The 20,484-nt window shown below is 37.1% G+C and overlaps 2 protein-coding genes across 3 annotated transcripts; both read left to right on the plus strand.

Moving 5' to 3' along the window:
* Positions 1-1,593: 1,593 nt before the first annotated feature.
* Positions 1,594-7,525, plus strand: LOC100329059 (thyrostimulin 2). 2 transcript variants are annotated; one of them, XM_078011832.2, is made up of 3 exons: positions 1,594-1,913; positions 3,373-3,582; positions 6,704-7,525. In XM_078011832.2, exons 2-3 carry the CDS (start codon positions 3,385-3,387, stop codon positions 6,917-6,919), a joined length of 414 nt encoding a protein of 137 aa, XP_077867958.1. In that variant the 5' UTR covers positions 1,594-1,913; positions 3,373-3,384; the 3' UTR covers positions 6,920-7,525. The 2 variants fall into 2 exon arrangements, with proteins under 2 accessions (XP_077867958.1, XP_085362672.1); XM_085506546.1 differs by lacking the exon at positions 1,594-1,913 and adding an exon at positions 2,039-2,092.
* A 1,542-nt stretch (positions 7,526-9,067) lies between these two features.
* LOC100313754 (thyrostimulin beta subunit-like protein 1) lies at positions 9,068-19,382 on the plus strand. Its single transcript, NM_001168199.1, has 3 exons — positions 9,068-9,257; positions 15,342-15,562; positions 17,086-19,382. Exons 2-3 carry the CDS (start codon positions 15,350-15,352, stop codon positions 17,275-17,277), a joined length of 405 nt encoding a protein of 134 aa, NP_001161671.1. The 5' UTR covers positions 9,068-9,257; positions 15,342-15,349; the 3' UTR covers positions 17,278-19,382.
* The last annotated feature ends 1,102 nt before the right edge of the window (positions 19,383-20,484 follow it).

The raw sequence follows: 20,484 nt of genomic DNA on the forward strand, positions 1-20,484 counted from the left end.
ACAGGGACGTATTAGTTATCAATAGAGCTGCAATGGCCTAAACATTTGCCTGTAGCTTGCATGTCCCAAATCCCCAAGTAAGAGCGGACACATCCTATGAGGTTAGTATGTACTACTGTAGTTATTCGAACTTGCTTAGTCACACACATGGTGTGACTAATACACACTTCACACAGTGCCATCGCCTCACAGTACCTTATCCCACCAATCACAGAACGTGTGACGAAAAACTGTTCTACCAATCAGAGTTCACCTTACGTATGAATACCTTAGAATATCCGACAGTAATACGGATTGTGCGAGATTTGGTTCATCCGATAAAGTAGATCTCACATCATTCCTTGACTGAATTTTGATTATAACTTTAAAACGCGACATATTATACTCGGAATATGAGACTTTCGTAAACTTTAAAATCACATACATATATATTTTGTTTACATTAAATAGAGCATAATTGTCCAAGTATAAAAACATATTTCACACAACTCTCTGTTCATTTGTTTTGTCCTTCAATTAAAACCATTCTCATAATTTGCATGGCGTGGCGTGGACCTAAATGTACATATCTACGAAATAATGACTAAGTACCTTAGAGTGACGTGACATTCAACAAATGTTTGCTCATTCATAAGGAAGTACTTTCTCAATTTTAACTTCTAGTAAAAGAAAATCTCACAGCACTTGTATGTACATACTATTTCCTGTAAAAGTGCAATCAAGAAATAACTCCGCCATAGTGCAATAAACAAGGCGGTATTCACTCTCAACATAGTCAATCACACCGCGTGGTTGGCCAGCCTCTATGACGCTACATCACCAAATTTGGTGTGTAACCTTAATTATTTGTTATCAATAGTATGTTTTTAACAGAAACATGATGTCATACATATAGGTATCTTGTACTGAATGCAGGTCAACCCCATTCTTGGTTACTGTTGATAGCAAAACCCTGAAATAAACGTGTTATCTAAAAACTCTTAACATTCTTACCATTGTTCTCCTCACAGTCATTCACCAGTGAATATTACGCATTGAGCTAATACAGGGAAATCAACAAATGACTTTTTATTGCATGGTTATTTATAGCCATTATACCCCTTACATTGCCAGTACCCGCGATTGTAAAGATTGCGCCGAAAAGAACAAAGAATATGTACAATAGTGCCGCGAGGAAGGTGTGCTATGATCTGTTTAATGATACATTGACTGAGAGTGAGATTTTTCATCTCCTGTTAACGTTAACAGGTTATATCAATCAAACGTTTGTGTACGTTTTCACTCACTGTCGTTAACACTACTTCTAAATGTATTATTATAGTTTATAAGTCGATTTAAATAAAGTTTATTGAACATCCACCGGAACAAATAATAGGTGCATTTAAATCACACAAAATATGGCTATTTTTACACGAGTTTTGATTTCTCAAATGATAATGAATGGATTGCAAACGGATGACGTTTATTAAGCCCATTTAAATGTGTTGACATAGCAATATCACGAAACCTCTACACTTTCCATTCACATAGTCTGTGTCAGAGGTTACATTATAAATTTTATCTTATGTTTCTTAATCATAACGGATGTTTGCGCGTTGGTTTGTACATCACATGAAAGTTAGTTCCATCATCATAGAGCATCGAGTGCATCTATCTGAGAAGAAAAAAAACGACATTTTGGGAGATATTTCCTTCGGCTGTTAAAGTGGACTATCCCACTGTGAAAACACAGGTACGACGATTATATCACGGAACACGATTGACCTCATCATACTGGGAAAACTGTGACCCCTACTCTTGAGGTAGTTAGATTTATCGTAGTTTTTTCGTCATACATAAAGACCGCACACAGAGATAGAAAGTGAGTGTATTAAAATATAGAGAAGTGAGGCGGATTAAGGGAAACGCATCAGGTAAGCTTATCTTCATTGTACTACGCCGTCTTGTGTTATTGGCCGAAAATTGCAATCAATATTTCGAGTGTGAATTATGAAACCAATAATAGTGTTACTTTAAAAGCCGTACGTTAGTTGTCATTTTCTGTGCGTATGCCATGGGGGGAGATGTTTCAAATGTTGGCTGTACGACGACGGTAAGTGTGTCCTTCCGTTTTTCGTAGCATCAGTGTGGAAACGTGGAAACACGTAGAAACATGAATATTAACCCCAACTGGTCACACAAATTGTCAAGTAGTGTTCTCGTCGGTGGGGTAAACAGTTGAAAGTTCAGAACTGGTTAACCACTGGTTAACCAACTGGTTGACAAATAAGTTGACATGTCAAGCATAAAGTATGTATTTGTATTATAGTAATAAGCGCGCTAACACACATATACTGTTGTTACGTTTCCAAATATGACAGGGCGTGTCAGGTACTGAAACGAAAATCTTCATATTCTTTCATCCGTGACTATGTTTTCGAATGGCACAAATACACGTTTCCTTGAAATAATCGTGTGTATACCCTGTGCCTTCTTTAAAATCCGATCGTGCAGATGGAAATCTTTGGAAATAGGTTTGTCTGTATGTTACAATACTCTGATTATCAGTGAAGAAAAAATGCGTGTTATTTACCCCCACTGCGGAGATTAGCATCCACTTATACATACTGAAATGGACTCATAGAGAGTGTGAGATAATTGAACACGTTTCATTACAAAAATATACATTATTCAAGAATCTAAAAAAAATATAATTTGAAAGAGTGTTTCGCAAGAACCAAACAAAGGTAAAGAATCGATATATGGTTGGCCAAGTCCACGTCCTTGATTATTTATGCTGTGTATCTTATTGATAAAACAAATTGAGTATCTATATTTTGTACACGATTGACATGTTTCTGGTGATGACACTGTTATCTCTAGTGTGCAAGTTATCATTTGCATAATGTAAACGTGTAAAAGATAAGCCTAGGCGGATAAGATTTGCTGTTTGCAATATAATCACATTTTCAGTGAAATTGGAAACTAAGATAACCCCAATACAATAATCTCGACAATATTTCATATAGTTGACTGTATGTTTCGGTAGATGCTCTTCAGATAAATGTCGGTGTATGTTCCCATGAGTAACGTGTAGTTAGATACACCGTTATTACCGTTAATCGTATTTCGTTTGTAATTTAACACCTTCACGATGTGTATGCTTTTCTCTGCAAACTAACTGATATCAACATGTTTGGTTATTGTGCTAGGCCTCCCCCGAAGGATCATACCTTTATGATAAACCCTACGCCGACGAATCGATTTCATTTCACACGCACATAAAAAGACGTCATACAATATTTAAACTAGCTGTGTTCTGTTTTTGCTAAACTTATATAAATGACTCTTCGTCTTTATATATGCGTTATATATTACTCTCTTATGTTACAGGTTTTGAGAAGAATGATCCTTCGTATATCATATCGTGTATTTATGTGTTCATTGCTCTACTGGATAGCAATATTGACAGTTGTGAGTGATGCGTACGATCCTTTACAATGCTACAAACACCCAAAGTTGAAATACACCGCATTCAAAGATGGATGCCGTCCACATGCGATGCATGTATCTGGTTGTTATGGAATGTGTGAAACTATGGAGGTAAGTAATATACCCCGAGTGTTCCAACAAGCTTGTTTATTTCAAATTCGATCACGTAACTTGTTACTTTATCGGTGTAGATATCATCATCACATATATCTAATGGGTCGAGTTGTGCTTTCCGATGTAATTTCGACGGACTGTCAGCGATGGGACTTTAAAGCACGCAACCTTGTTTGGTGATACACCGTGGCAATAATTGGAAGTCATACTGGGCGTAGTAACTGCAATAACACTAAGTTTACTGGAGATTCCAACGGCCACTATCGTTGAGTGATGTTGAAAAGGTGCGGAGGTGTTAGTGTGTATATTATACACCCTGGCAACACATGTAAAGTGATAAAGATTATTCTACATTAACTAGCTCGGTTTATCGATTACCATAGGAAAGTCGGGAATTGTGTTTATTTTCCAGGGGGTGAATGAATAGTAGCAGGCATATGATTTATTCCTGTCTCGTAACTCAACTTCTGCTTTTCACAGTATTGGGGAGTTATAAACATTACAACATGTTTTGTGTGATTATCATATCCTGTCAATCATATACATACAACATATGCATGTATCACACTGAGACTCGCTTTGATACCATGAATATATATTTACGATGATTATGCTCTGTATTATAGAACCATTACGAGTAATTGAATATGACTGGTGAATAATAGTAGATCGTTGTCATAACAATATCTTATGTTGTTTTATTTTTTAAGACTTTAACGCTCATTAACATTTGTTGACAGCAAATAGTTTTACTGCATTTGTTATCGATTGAATGCTTTTATAGTTAGTAGTCAATGTGTCCATTTAAATATTTTGGTGTGAGTAAATAAAAGCAATATAACTACCCCTAAAACGCATTTCCTATCCAACAATGTATTGATAGTTTGTTATGTATCAAATGTAACAAATGTAATGTAAATGTAACAAATGTAATGTAAATGTAACAAATGTAATGTAAATGTAACAAATGTAATGTAAATGTAACAAAGTTGGTTACATGGGCATCATTTGTTTGATTTGATCTTTATTAACATTGGGGCTACTCATTAGCATTAATTAACTCATTAGATATAGTACTATTTGTCTTCGATGCTATCGATGATAAGCCATTGATCGTAACGTCTAGCTATTCTGAAAATCTGCTTAGGATAACGATTACCAAATACTTTCTATTATGTATCAACTCCATTGAACATGCAGTTATTAGTTCCGTTTGATACAATTGTATTCACAATAGACGGACGCAATGGAGTGATTTATCAATGTATAAATGTGTATTCGGTTACCATGGAGGTTTTCAATGTGGAGCCGTATACAAAATAATACGAATAACTTAACAAAATGGTTATGATATTTTCTTATTTTATTTATGAAATGTACTAATCCAAAATCCAATATTTCATATTTGTCAGTGTGCGCCAAATGCTAGTTACGTGATTGAATGACGTCAATGTGATTAGCAAAGTTGCAATTAACTTAACCTATGCTTGTCAGATGAATTCAGTTATTGGGATTATCAATGATTGAATAAAATTGTTGCTATTCGGTCAAGGAACAAATTGACGACTCTTTTTCAAATTTTTTGTATCTCTTTTTCCTAAATAACTGAGTAGTTTATTGGCTGAGTAGTAGTGATTTTTGTCAACAAGCTTAATTAGTTTACAACCATATAATGTAATTACTAGAAAGCTAAGGAAATTCTCCACACCTGATTTGTCTTCGATGTATGAATCAAAAAAGGTGTGTTCGAGGTGCTAGGTGATGGGGAGACTTATATATCGCTGCTTACCTAGTTGAGGTAAAACCTCATACTATTGATTTCCATCAGAAGAGCGCATTGGATTGTGGGTAAATCAATGTTTATCAACACAAATGTCGCACATGCGCAGCACGAGGACTGCCGCTCTTTAATTATTCATTTTTAGTATCCGTAAAGGTCGTCACCGCATTTTGAAATTAATGTGATATTCTGGTCACATATTGCAAAACATACAATAACCAACGCCAATGAAAAGTTTTACTTGTACTATACATGTATTTCTGACAATATCAAGGATTTTAAAAATGTGGTTATGCAAGTGTATGATGTGCGATGAAGATCTCACACGAATTGAAGAAGCCACGCGAGATTTTGCAAAATTTCAAGGCAATCAACATTTCTAGATAACTATTGATGCAAATTAGTGAGTTCGTGAAATAACTGACTGGTTGTCTTCATGTTGTTTGGGGGTACTGATACAAAATCTGTGTAATACCTGCATTTTGCGTCTCTGAATGTATCGATATATTGCGCCCATTTCTCTTTACGCAGTCGAACCTTTCTTAGCATTCACTGCGTTCCTGGCCGCTATTTGTAAGAAATACGTTAGATTGGCGCGCAATCAATGGAATCGCTTTCTACGCTCGCAAACGCCGAAGTTCGCTTCCTGTGGAATCATTTATCGCGTATTCGTTGTGTTTACAACGTATGCAAAATAAGCATAGTGCCTAGTGAAAATACAAGCAAAGAACCCGAATATCCCACATTTTTTCACCGGGTTAAATATGTAAACAATATGAAATATTATTTGGAAGGATTTATCAACTACTAAAATAAAAACATAAATCAACATCCGGTTATAATAATGCCTCTCTTCTTAAACAAAGCCATTGTTTTTTTAGGATTAGATTTACTAATAAAAAGTCACGTAGTTTTAAAGTCACTGGTTTCTATGATCGTACATTCGTTGAACATCGCTTACACTCTGACTCGATCAATTTTACATTTCCTGTGAGGGGCTTCTTTTAAAACAAATATTCTCAAGGAGGCCAACCGTTGAATGTCATACATGGGTGTATTTCCTCCTCAATGAGTCAAAGTTCGCTCGAAAACACAAAATGATTGTGCAAAATTAAACGACATACTCGGAGTCTTATACTGACGTAACTGATTTGCTATATTCCTAACAGCCTAATAAAAAAGATGAGGAGATAAACAAATCCGTGACTAACTAGTACTAACATTGAACGCAATAAATAATAGAGAACAAATAAAAAGACTGGATACTCGAACTTGTTTCCATGGACACTGACTAATAATAATAATAATAACGTTACTATTTTTTTTATTTTTTTCTAGGTTCCAACTTTATCTCCACCCTACAAAGAACCATTGCATTCTACATGTAATTACGATGAATTCGAGTTTCAGACAGAACAACTGCCAGACTGCGATCCTGGCGTAGACCCTACGTATATCTACATAAACGCTGTTTCTTGTGTGTGTAGTGTGCCCTCTTACGATACGACCAGTTACTACTTTCGTTACTTTCTTCCTCATAATGACAAGCGATAACAATCGGAGATCGACCCTGAATTAAAGATATGTAGATGTATTTTTGTTTATTTCGTCACATCTGAAAGCAGGGAAATAAGCTGCCAGTGCGTCCCATGACGTGGCTCATTCATGGGTAATACGTCACCACTAAACACGAATTCGTCGTCGGTGGAATTATGAGGTCTGCGGAGTGATAAGAATAAAGAACATGAATAACTATTCTGCGTGATGTAAAATATGTTTTCTGTACTTTTCAGCAATTAATGGAGCTTTTTGTGTATATTAAAATCATATATAAACACTTAAACATAGTGTTTGCAAAAAACGTACGTTCAAACTATTCCATGTGGTTTATATATACTTTGGACTATTAAAGTCGATGTCGAAGCTATGTTTACATGTACATTTTTAAAACGAGTAGATCGTATGGAAGAAGTGCCAATGAACTTATAGGGACACTGAGACTGTTGTGTTATTTATTATATTTCTATTTATTTTAAACATTTTTAGAGGGTACTGCGCATGTGATGATATCCAAAGTACAAGTAGTTACGAACATAGCTGTTCATAAAGACAAACACCGAATGCGAATTCATTTGAATAAAATATTATTGCAGCAATGTTTATTTCAGTTTTACGAGGTCTTTGTCTTAGTGATTTGGGTGTTAATGCACACTATTTGTGCTTGTGTAGTGCATATCGTATGTTACCAGGAGACATAACATGGATGAGATGGGCTCGCGATGATGGTGATGGCGCCACTTGTGTACGAACCCCACTGTACTTGAAGGTACTCAAGTTCACAACACACGCCGTAGTCCGCGTCAATCCTACACGGCGTCTGTCACGCAGAGCACAATTATAATTGTTCACAAATCTCGAATATCCTATATAATCTATAGATGTCGCATCATCGAAATCAAGGGTCGACTCGTTTTTAAACCCAGCCACGATGACGTCATCAGGTGATAGATTAAAGTAGTTACAACAAAAGTAGTTACAATACATATCATATACATCCATTTCGACCATGAACTCGTGTGATGTCATCATGAACAAACTATAATAAAATTCCACTAACTATAATCCCCATGACGTCATAATTCCGTTCCCGTTTTTGTGTGCAGTTGTGTCATGTGATCAGATACATGACGTCATTATAGACCAGGCGATGAGCGCGCTGACGGGAAATTTGCCATTGTGTGGAATAGCAGACAAAGTTTAACGTGAAAAATACATTCTTTGCGTTAATAACATTGTGAAATATTAAATCAAATTATGATGTAATTGAGTTGTTTAGTACAGAAGCGATGAACCCGGGTTAATAATTTGTCTAAGTGTAAAGTAGAGCAATCGAATCCTATCCAATCCAATCCGATGGATATTGCCTAACTCCACAAAGCAGTCACGATATTTCGCCGAAATTCGCATTATGGAGATGCGCCAACCTTACCGGGTCAGTAGTTGTATTTCAAATAATGCAAGTCTGGCATGACAGTAGCACGTCTCTGTTTTCATCTGTTTTAATTATTATTAACACCGGTATTTCTAAATCGCTCTCATAATTCCGTTAATGATATTAAATCCCTAAGTAGCAGAAAATTGGTGATTTATGTGATGAATGGATTAAGGGAATCAGGCGAGTTGTTCTTAGGTATCTATATCTTAATATTTAACGCCAACACAGAACACTAATGTTTCTCTGGAGAGGCTTCCGAGTTTAGAAGTAATCTCGGTAAATCATCATTACCAGTTCATAAAGAAGGATATATGCTCACGTTTGACGCCAGCTTTTGCGTTTCCTAAAGCGTTATTTGGGCATTAGATATTTTCCCAAATTCGGAAGTCATCCAGAAGCATGGGCGTGAGATAATAGTTTGGCCATCTGTCAACCTATTACGCAATGCTAATTTCGACTTAGCGTGTTTCCAGGCGATGTTCAATCATTATGTTTAGGGAAAGTATTGACTCATTGGATTCAATGACGTTGAACTCACGTGGAGTTGTCCTCTCGCGTGATACCACAGAACAACAGCCCTCTGATTGGAGGCTAAAAGGAGGTCCGACCAATGATACGTCAGATTGGAGATTGTGATTGACAGATCTCGGCAGGTAGATACCCCACCACGCATCGCACACTTATGTGTATAAACAAAAGAAGAAAAACAACGACGTTGAAAGGGCGGCATGAAATTGTCGAAGTTATCTTTCAAGTTTCTCTGATCAACTGATGGTTATTTGCGTTTTTCACTGAAGAGGACTCGAACGGGAACGCAATTACACATAAGCCACATCTTGGGAGGCATTAGTGATCTTCCATTCAGGTACTCGTTAGCTGATATTACACCGCTAGCAGGTAAGTCTGACTATCCAACTACCTGGCCGACTGAATGGCTGTGGCTTCGAATAATTATTTGGTCGTGTAAAATACACGAGTAGTCACCGAACGTAACCCCGCTTGTAGGTATCCCCACAGAGTAGAGCTTAGTCAGTTACCGTGTGGCGTTATAACGTGCTGCCTGATAACCATGATACAAGGGACAGTAAGCTAGGGACGTTAAACAATTTTAACGTCATCATTACTTCGCCGCGTTCTGCCACATATCACCACGGTGATTTAAGTTATGTTCGAGTGTATAGTTGAATCAAACGATTATTATTTTTAATACTCAAATACATTGTTGATGTTGTCCATTCAGATCCACGATAGTCTAATGTAGATATCTGTATACCAATTCGGCAAATGATGACACTTAAATGAAGGTGATAATTTTACAATCCAGGATTGTGTTCACCACGTTTTAAGGATTATTCCTCCATTTAACACTATGTGACATTGTCTGTAATTAAGATAAAGCGACAAAACTGGTATGTATTACGATAATTGTGAGTGTGAGAATTGGGAGGAGGTGTAATGACTAGTGTGCCACGTTGTTTATTATGTATTTGTGGTGTGATGGGCAACTATTTGAGTGTCTATTATAAACAGAATGTCTCCAGTTAAACAGTCGTCGTCGGGCATCCTGTGTATATACATGGCTGGTGAATAGATCAATGGAGGAGACTGTCACGGGGACGGAGTTGTTTTTAGATGAGACACGTTGTCGTGGACGCCCAGAATTAGCGCAATGTGATTTGTGGCTGTAACATTCCAGTCAGTTGTAGTGATACACAAAGAAAGACGAATTAAAATTCCACCAAATAATTGCGTGATAAACCATTGGAAGCGACTTGAATCACGTATCTTTGGAGTGGCAGCCCAGATGTAAAGTGATTTAAAACGTGAATACTGAATTACCGGATTTCTGTCGTTTTAATGGGCTAAATGCGGCTATAATGGTTTGCTCATGGCGCTCCAGTCTTGGCCGTTATGTTAGCGCTAGTACATCACCTATGGGTGAAAATCAGATGAAATATGATACACAGTAAATTGGGGGAGGGGGTTAAACGTTAAAATAAAATGCTACATTGGCATATACGGAGGTTAATTTTCCCATTGTGCGAATTTGCTCCCGGCATTAACCATCAATAATGGTATGATTTGTGTGAACTAATGTTTATTATGTTGTTAATTTCTACCTGTTACGTCATTTCGTAACAGACGTTACTACATTCGTGTCGTTGAATTATTAACATGTCATTGAGTAAAGGTGCATTTAGTTTCATAAAAAAGTGCAATTGCTATTCATTCGACTACTATTACATAGCAAATTAGCGACAATGCAAACTCCATGTGTATACAAGTGGCCTGTTTCCATGGTGATCTGAACATAATGAAAGGTTGTATTTATGGCTGAGATATCTCACGGGTTATTATCAGTACCACTAGACTATTCACACCCATAAGGCACATCTCCCAATATACCTCCTTATTCCAGGTCTTGATATATGTAGTTTATGTACATGCATAACAATATATGTGACTTCTGCCTTGTGTTATCCGCCGTATAGTCGTTCTTTACGCATAACCCGCAATTATCCAAGACTGTATGTATACTATTTGTACACAAATGTAGCCTGTTCTCGTTTTGTCAGCTTGTATGCTTGAAGCGAGCTGTGAATCTTTCTCTTGAGCCTGTTCGGCGCTTTTCAAATATGGTTCTTGGATTTCCCAGCACAGTTCAGGAGTCTTGTACTTGTAACGACATTTCAAAGTCATCTATGTCCAAAGCAATTAATTCGAGAATTTCAGTCGAACGGTTTCACCTTGACTCCCAATTTCGCCATTGAATAAACACAGCATTATATTTCAGTCATTAAACTCAATAGTTACCAAAAATCGGAATATCAATGCTCTATGTGGTATCAAGTAGACTACTACTCCTCGGCGCGCTAATGGTCCGGGAGAACCCTGGTAGTATATGACTTCAATCTTGTACTAATATGAAATCATTCATTAGCTAGATGGACTATAACTCTAATATAATGAGATGGCAATAATATTTTGAACTGTTACGTTCCTTGTGTGTGTGTGTATGTGTATGTGTGTCGAACACGATAGCATATATTCTGACTATGTGCTTACCGATTGCATATGTAGTGTCAACATATATAGGGATGTTATTATAAGACAGCCATACACTATCGTATAGAACTATCTCAACCAGTTTGTGACCGTAGTCCATGTATGTCACAACACGTCACGCAAACACACGTCACGGTACTAAACTTTACGCGGCGTCTTCTATTATAGCTTAACGATGAAGTCACACAATGATACATTAACTCAATCAGGTCTTGACTGTCGTATATTCACTGTATACGTACGTCACGACACGCCAGGCCAACGCATACAAGCCACGTTATTAAAACGTATGTAGCACCTCAGATATTAGCACAGAGAAATAATAATTTTGAAAATGTTATATTTTTTTTTCTGGTTTGTTTTTCTGTTCACTAAGAAACGAAGTGTGACAAATTGGGCTCGCTTTTGTCAACCGTACTTGGAGTTTGTACTGACAAATTTCGTTCGGTATAAATATGTACACGTGTTTTGGGCTTCGTTTCTATTGTTTACTTAACAATTCCTATTAAGTTATAGCAGGTGGTTGACGTTACACTGCATCATCAGCTTATTAATATGTATGACTGAAATGCGAACGTGAATAGTTAGGAAAACCCGACCACTGAAATCCAATCGTTGGTACAAATAGTTCGTCTTTAAGTTAGGAATTGCAAGTGCGAATCTACAGGGGCATTTACTGTAGTAGATTTACTTCGAAATTCTGTAGTTTCTGAAATTATATTAATTGAAAGATGAGTCACGACCCTATATATATCGGCTCTTGGGCACTAGTGCATTATCTAGATGCAATCGTAAAGATAATATCCCCGTGTATGGCTGTTCTCTACCAGCACAGTGAACTAGTTCATGACAGTGATATTTGCACAGTGTACGTCACGACACGTCACGCCAACGTATATACGTCACGGTTTTAAAACCTAGTGACGTCTTCTCTACACAGTGATCAAGTTACACAGTGTTTCACTAACTCAACCAGTTCAAGATCGTAATATTTGCACTGTAGACGTCACAACACGTCACGCCATCGCATACACGTCATGGCGTTAAAACGCGCGCGACGTCTTTTCCGCACAGTGATAAATCCACGCAATGACACACTTATATATACATAATCCGTATATGTGTTATAGTCCCGGGTTGAAGCTGACAGACATGTCTGCTAGATGTCTATTTTATTCACACCTTAGTCGGCTTGCTGCAATCCATCACGATCACACAACATCGAATACTCCCAACAATGCGGCGTCCGTTTGCAGCATAACCTCTTACACACGTAGTTTACCTGTGTTTCAGACGAGCATATCAGAAGAAAACAACGAAATTAAATTCTGGCGTTTTCTTGTTCAAAATTATTCTAAATGCTACAAGCGAAGAGCTTTCTATTCATTGCATCGTATATAATTTTAAATCCAATAATAACAACCATAAATAACCGTAATATAACTAAGTAATCGTCTATTTTAAACTCAACTCCCACTGGTTTATATGGCTTGAAGCAATTTGATTTAAAATTTAAAGTTGCCAATGGTATTGCACATCACACAAGAGATGACTGAAGACAATTCCGTCGAACCACACAATGATTGGATATAACAGTCAGTTTAAAATAATGTCTAGTTTAGTAGAGTGTACAATCATGTAATAAAACTCAGTAAAATAAAAGAGGTCGGTGTAGCATCTGTACAAGATACTATAAAATCACGTAATATAAATGAGATGATTACCCACTGATTTTTAAAATATTTGTTTCCAGAATGTCCTGCTCCTTTCAGCTCCATTTCATACTTAACATAAATAAGCGTTGGCGCCACGAAGAATAACAAAAAAACATAACATCTGGGGGTCGAGTCAGCAAAATAAAAATTGTTTTATTATTATTACATGACTTAATTTTTTGATTAGCGCCACCATTGTAGTATTCAACATGGAATTGTGTTTGTACGATGTGATTTCAGGCTTTTCCTTCTGTCTTTGCCTGGGACATTATAATTATTGTATGTAAATATAAGTACATTTGTGAAATAATTGCTCTTTCCCACTCATCTTTTTTTACGCACGAGTACGTCTTAGTTAATGTAATGAATCGACTATATTTACTTCATATCATTTCTTTCATTATCTTTCGACTTGTAAATAAATGAAATAAAATTAACTTAGCTCTTCAAAACACGTACAACTTGTGGGCATTTACGTGTTTATAATCTTCAAATATATAATTGGTCTAATCTTGCAATAATTTCAGTCAATGAAATGCTAATCTTTTTTTTTCATATTTGCACACATAACATATACAATGTAAGTCAATAATAATAAGCAAAGCTGGATTATGTGCGGTTACAATAATCTTCGTGTCATTGACTGGTTTGCAAGTAATGCAATGCTGCAATGATAGATATGTAAATTAGTTTTGCTTTCGGGCTCTCAGTATCCTTACACCTCGTATGCCGGAAAGCTGATTTCATCCATGATGTGATTTCGTTCTAGTGTCATCGGCTTCTGGGGACGAAAGCAAATCCATCCCAATCCGTTGCGCAACACGCTTCTGCAATTTCATTACAACAAAATGAAATATCTCTGTGATTTACATGAATTCAACTGTATCGAAGCACTGCTTGCCATTCTTTTGTTTAGCGGCACCAATGGCAATGTTAACTACAAAGCAGATTATCGGCACATACTAGTAATTCTATAGCCTCTTTTTTTAATAATATTTATTCACAAACTGAACGCCCACTGTCATTATTGAGACGGGCAAGAAGGCACGCTCCTTATTGTTTGTCGAATAGCCCGACTGAACAGTTATACTCGAGTAAGTCTCCGTGGCGCCTTGTTATCACAGCCGAAATCACGGGGACGGGAAGTCTTATAGGTGCGCGCATCACTGCTTAATACGATGTGCACGACGGATGTTACGGACGTTGGCGTAAGCTAAAAAGCTTTACACAAAATGCATAATGTAATTTTGTTAAGTTTTACGTATGGAATACTTTATGCTGACGTTCATAGCTAAATGCTTTTATCTCTAATGTCATCGTCTAATTTCACATCACGTTATGTTCATGTTATTGATTAGGACTGCAACGTACCCTGTAACGTATTCATCCGTCCTCGTGGGAGAGCTTTTGGTATAACCTTTAAATGTTAGTATTGTTGACCTAGCGTCAGTTTGCGGTTGAAGAATACTTGACTCACGCTTTTCAATTATACGTATTAACGATCCCCTGTTCTGATATATGGTGACGATCCCCGCTCTGCTACGTTTGTACTAACGCGACGTGTGGGTCGCACGTGGTTATGAAGCGACGAACTAAATAAGAAGAAGACCAAACTGTGTCAAAGATACCGTGCAAGAGCACGTGATGACATGTGTATGAAATACGGTTGCTTCATTAACTTGTCACCAAAGGCAGTGTAAAATGTTATACCCAAAAGCGAACGCGTTGTCATGAAATGTCGCAGTTATAGTGACTGAATGACGCAAGTTACCTCGGGTCCTATGGTGAAAGCTAAGGGGAGTGGGCTGAACATGATTGCTACTCTGTGGAGAGGGTAATTATACTGTCGACGGAATATTAACAGGGGAGGATTTTCCAAACACACTAATAAATATAGGGATTGATAGAAGCAACGGAAATTAAATACGCCCAGGGACAATTGTACTAGAGCTTAGAGCGTGTATATACATTAGATGGAATTCAGAAAAAAGAATTTCTCGATATAATAAGGTTACAGTAATGAAATGAGTCTACTTTGAAATATTAGCTTCATCTTATATGTATGTCGCAGTAACTATGGTATTATAGTTGTTGCTTACAGGTTAGGGGACATCCTAGTGTATAATTCTCGCTCATAGTAGCAGGGTATCAGAACGTAAACGAAATAGTATTTTCACGATTCTTTCTACATTTTTTTCAGATTTTAGAATGAGTCAGCAAAAGTCAGCCACGAACCACATGTCTGCAGTTGTACTAGTAGTGGGATTGGCGGTGGTTGTGCAGGCGACGTTGAATGTCAACCCATCCACGACGACCAGGTGTCTTGTTAGAGAGTACAACAAATACATTGCTGTGAAATCAGGTTGTGAGCCCCAACGCATCACGATAGACGCATGCTGGGGGAGATGTCAGACATTTGAGGTACGTAGCACATCGGTTATGTTCTCCCATGCCTTTCACCTCGACTACTCGCTCACACGTGGGCATACGATTTATTAAATGTCATTGGTGTATTACAGACGTCACGGTCCTGTAAACACACCATAAAAAATGCGTAAACAGATTTTTTACTGGCGACAGAAATTAATGGATAGTTTTAATTTGGATCGCAAGTACTACTACATTCAATTTTCTTTTTTGTTTAAAGTTGCTTTTTTTATTTTTAAATTTTCATAGCTCTCTAGAGTTAGATCAATACTACAACATGTGTGTTTGTTTTCCACAAACCGATATGCCAACAATTCCAGAATAGAAATATTGACACGTTTATCAACTCACCAAATAACCTATCATGAAAATCATCACCATTTGTGTAGGTACTATAATTTCATTGACTGAAAATTTAGTATTTTTGGAATGTTTTAATGTTGCACCCAGTTCTAAATAGAATTTCATCGTCTGTAAATATTGTATTTTTTGGAATGTTTTAATTTGCACCCAATTCTATATAGAATTTCATCGACTGGAAATATTGTATTTTTTGGAATGTTTTAATTTGCACCCAGTTCTATATAGAATTTCATTGACTGAAAATATTTCATTTTTTGGAATGTTTTTACGAGCAACAATTGCAACCAGCTTTACATTGAATTTGATTGACGGGAAATATTGTATACTTTGTAATGTTTTAATATGCTACAATATCTATGTTGTCATCCAAAGAAACATGTATCCATAATTCCATCAACAAATTAAATTGCCACGATTCATATTTTATCAACAAACTATTTCGACGACTGCATAGCACAAATCAGTAGACGTTATTGCATTTGATTTTAAATTAGCGCAATCAGACAAATTAGCGAAAATTGGTGAATAATTAAACCTGTTACAACGTACAAATTGACCAACAGACAAATCAATCCGCATTGTACATTTACCACATTGATCTCTATATATCATCCACCCTCACTAAAAAAAAGATGTGTGCCCGAAAAACAAAAATGAAATATAATAGCGATTTAATTTCCGAGAATGCTCACGTGGCGTGTCTTCAGGAAGCTGTACACTATTCTATATCCCCGTATGACGTCACGTCGTGAATTGCAGCTAACAATTAAAACGACTTTTTCGAAACGTGATAGGCCATTTGTTAATGCACGAGAAATTGTACGGATGACTGACATGCAATAAAAATAAATAAAAAAAGAGACCAATAAATTGATGAGTAATACTTTGTAGAAATTCGAAAATTGCAATGTGTCGACTAATGGATCGTGTACAATGATAAAGTTTAGTAGGACGTAAGACATGCGTATATTTTATCCCCTCAGATACGCATGGTTGCTCCTATAATCAAACCAATTTATTATAAGTAAAATTTCCCAATTGAAAGGAAATTACTGTAACGGTTAATGAACTCAATCAGGCTGTCTACAAATTGCGTTTAATGGCGCCCAGTAACACTTGTTAACGTCCATGTTTTGTTGTTCTTTTGTTTACAGGTACCGGATTTGCTGCCACCGTACACAGCAGCCAATCACACCATGTGCCAATATGACGTCACGGAATGGCGTACAGTTGAACTCAGTGATTGTAACCCGGGCGTCAATAGAACGTTTGTGTATTTAAACGCATTAAGTTGTTCCTGTACGAAATGTTCGACCAAACAATCAGATTGTGGATATGGAGGCTAAGTCGGGAACACGTTGCAGACAATTTAATGAGATTTATGTGGAAGATATGATGACATTGCCTCTGAACAATCCAATCCAATACTACACTAGACATCGACTGGTGTTCAAAATTAATATTTTGCCCCATCAATGACATCCCCAAACAATGGTTAATTGAAACATAATACTGAAGTATGGTTTTATCGGCCATCATGTCAAATTGTGCTCAGTATTAAAGCGGAGTGGTCGTAACCTGCGCAAGCGCGGGAATTGAGTCCCAAGCGACGATAACAACACACGCTAAAACGCAAAGGCTTATTGGTAAACGCGTGTTTGTAACAATGATACGCTGTGCCCGTCTGCCGCATGCGCAGGTGATGACTCCCCCGCTTGAAGGGTTTAGTATACAGTCTTTATGGTCATTTGTATGAAATCGTAGATGGTCGTTTTCACAACTAAGCTCAGTCGAATCGACAAGCATTCCCTTTTAACACCTGATGGGTGGCAAAATTAGACTGTCAAACATAACACTCGATTGACCATCTATGTTTGCCACTCGGCTTGTACAAACTATGCTGTATATATCTCAAATTCTGCACATATTATATTTTGAAATTTAGTATTGTGCTTAAACCATCTTGAATTAATCAATGGACGTTCTCGAATTTCCGTGCTCATATGCTGCCTCGACATGGTAGCCTGGTGTACCAGCCTGAGTATTGCAACAATTAATTAAGCTACGCATACACACAGCTTCAATTTGATTGGACAAAATCCCCCAATTTGAAAGGCTGTGGCACAAATTAGTTAAATCATGCTCACTTCATGGTTACGGTATATAAACCACGTTGTTTATATGCAGTAACTGTCACAAGTGACCATGAATTATTTAGTGTATAAGCAGGGGTTCGCCGCCACTGGTGAGCTATTCGTGGACACATTAAGCACATGTATTGTTACACATACGTACTTTCGATTTCGAACACACTGTTATAAACGAGATTAGCTGTCAATATTCATTATAATCCCCTGTGACCGTCCGTCATTGTTTGTAAATATTTAATACACTTTTTGGAAATGATACAATCCCAATTTTAAATGCCTAACTCGTTGATTTTGTCACAGAAATGAATAAAAATCATACCTAATCAAACCAAACGCTGCATGTACAAGGGAACGTCACAGAGATTCTCGTGCATTCCCCGCACCGGTGACGGTGAGCACAACCTTATTTTGAACCAGCAATGGATTTGACCTAACATTTAATGCTTTAATAAGAAATGTCAACTGTTTCATGTACAGTCACCTTGAGCTTTGCTAACTCTCTTCTTCTTACAAATGTATTTATTCAAATGTTATTTTTGTACCTGTATTAATACGTGTTGTTATTTCACTAAAACATTCAAATTCACCAATGTGTTATTGTGGCTGCTTGGTTAAACTATCGATACTCATAATCTAGTTCAGTAGATCAATATATGAGCTAGGGAACACGTTGAAACTAAATGGATTACGTGCTTGCTCTGGGCAAACTTGACCCTGTCATTTGCACTAGTTATTTATTATAGTTTGTGGGACTTTAACCAGTATATTAAATATTGACCTCAAGTTTACTTCGTTATATCCTCGTACAAGGACATAACCTCTCTACAGAGTCTTTCATACTTGCAATTTACCTAGTCATGTGATTTTAGCTTGGCGTTGATTGTGGGATAGGTGTGTAATTTACATTTTCGAAGCAGATCGTGGAATGATTCACGATTCAGCACACATACCTCTATGGCGTGGTTGTTTCGTAGGATAGTTATTCCACTCGCGACACTAACTCACTAAAGCCACGCGTGCACTCAACATGTTTGATGATGAAGGAGGGATATACACTGAAAGCTTCTGAGCTTTTTGATTTAGTGTCACGTGGTGTGAAGTGTAGAGGATTATGGGAGCCAAAACGAACACATTAGCGTAGAGTAGGTACGTGAGGAATACAGCGTAATAATTAGTATGATTTGTGGAGTTATAATAACAATAAGGTCAAGCTCTTTACTTTATGTATAACTACTTGATAGAAATGTGAATGTCGCTAAAAATCCACTATATTGCAATAAAAAGTGTAATATTGTACTTCATATTTGATAGTTGTTTACTGACAGTTTTCATTTGCCCTCATGTAAAACCTATACAAATGGCAACGTGATGTCAGAAGGGATTGGAGTGTTTGATGGATTGCTACTGTTAGGCTATTCAGCCCAGCTCACGATCGATGTGCAAACGAACATCGTCTGATTCTTCGAAGCTGCACTCCGAGAAAGGACAGCTTTCTTAAAGCTTTCTCACCTGCACCTGACATATAAAATACGTGTTACAATGGAGTTGGTGGGGTTTCCGAACCCCGTCGTGGAAAGTGAGCTAACCAACGTGTATTGGTTTCCACTTGGCATTGCTATGAGGGAATCGTGTGTTTTTTTCTATTTTTTTCATGTCAGGTATAGATGAACTGTTAAAAAGGTAGTACACAACACAGCAAGATACGGCATACGTTTTGAGGCTTTGCCACATGTAAATTCCGGATCGGTCACTTTTTGCAGAGTACATTTGAACTGAGCCACTGCTCACATCTCGATGATGATGGCACGTTTTACCCCCGCACTACAGGAAACTAGCAGATGTTATACCTGTCACTTACATGCGTTGTATAGAATATCGATTTCAAATTACCCCAACTAAATCGCGTTATATGAGAAACGTCCGGTTAATTTAAATTTTATAAAACAGGATCGTATTTATTTTTATTAATGTACAGGCCACCTGCCTATGGTTTTAAATCCAAATTGCCGATAAAAACCCACAAGAAGGTTTTTTGCCTTGTCGCTTTATAATAAATCGATAAAGGATTTCTTCATATTTTGGCACGGTGCAAACAGTATGAACATATTTACATTGCCGGAAACCATTTAAATAACCAATATTGTTACCGAAGATGTCTGGATATGATGTTACAAAGTCGGTTCATATTTCCGCGAAAACAGTGACGAGATTACGGTTTTACAACTTCCAAGATATTGATATATTAGAAAAGCCGCAAATCAATCTTTTTCTGTCAGTATAGCCATGTATCACCGCTCTTTCTTGAACACGCATAAATTTAGCTGTCTTTCTGAGAGATAATCACACTCTATACAACAGAAGATTTTGCACATCTGTCTTATAGTATCAGGTCACATAATTACG

The sequence above is a fragment of the Saccoglossus kowalevskii genome, chromosome 2, assembly GCF_978046115.1.
Source record: "Saccoglossus kowalevskii chromosome 2, keSacKowa6.1, whole genome shotgun sequence".
Taxonomy (NCBI): domain Eukaryota; kingdom Metazoa; phylum Hemichordata; class Enteropneusta; family Harrimaniidae; genus Saccoglossus; species Saccoglossus kowalevskii.

Excerpts from the sequence above, each read along its gene's own strand:
- LOC100313754 (NM_001168199.1), top strand. The coding sequence starts at position 15,350 with ATGAGTCAGCAAAAGTCAGCCACGAACCACATGTCTGCAGTTGTACTA. Across the intron at positions 15,563-17,085 it reads GGAGATGTCAGACATTTGAG|GTACCGGATTTGCTGCCACC; the intron begins GTACGTAGCACA and ends TTTTGTTTACAG.
- LOC100329059 (XM_085506546.1), top strand. The coding sequence starts at position 2,054 with ATGGGGGGAGATGTTTCAAATGTTGGCTGTACGACGACG. Across the intron at positions 2,093-3,372 it reads ATGTTGGCTGTACGACGACG|GTTTTGAGAAGAATGATCCT; the intron begins GTAAGTGTGTCC and ends CTTATGTTACAG. Across the intron at positions 3,583-6,703 it reads GAATGTGTGAAACTATGGAG|GTTCCAACTTTATCTCCACC; the intron begins GTAAGTAATATA and ends ATTTTTTTCTAG.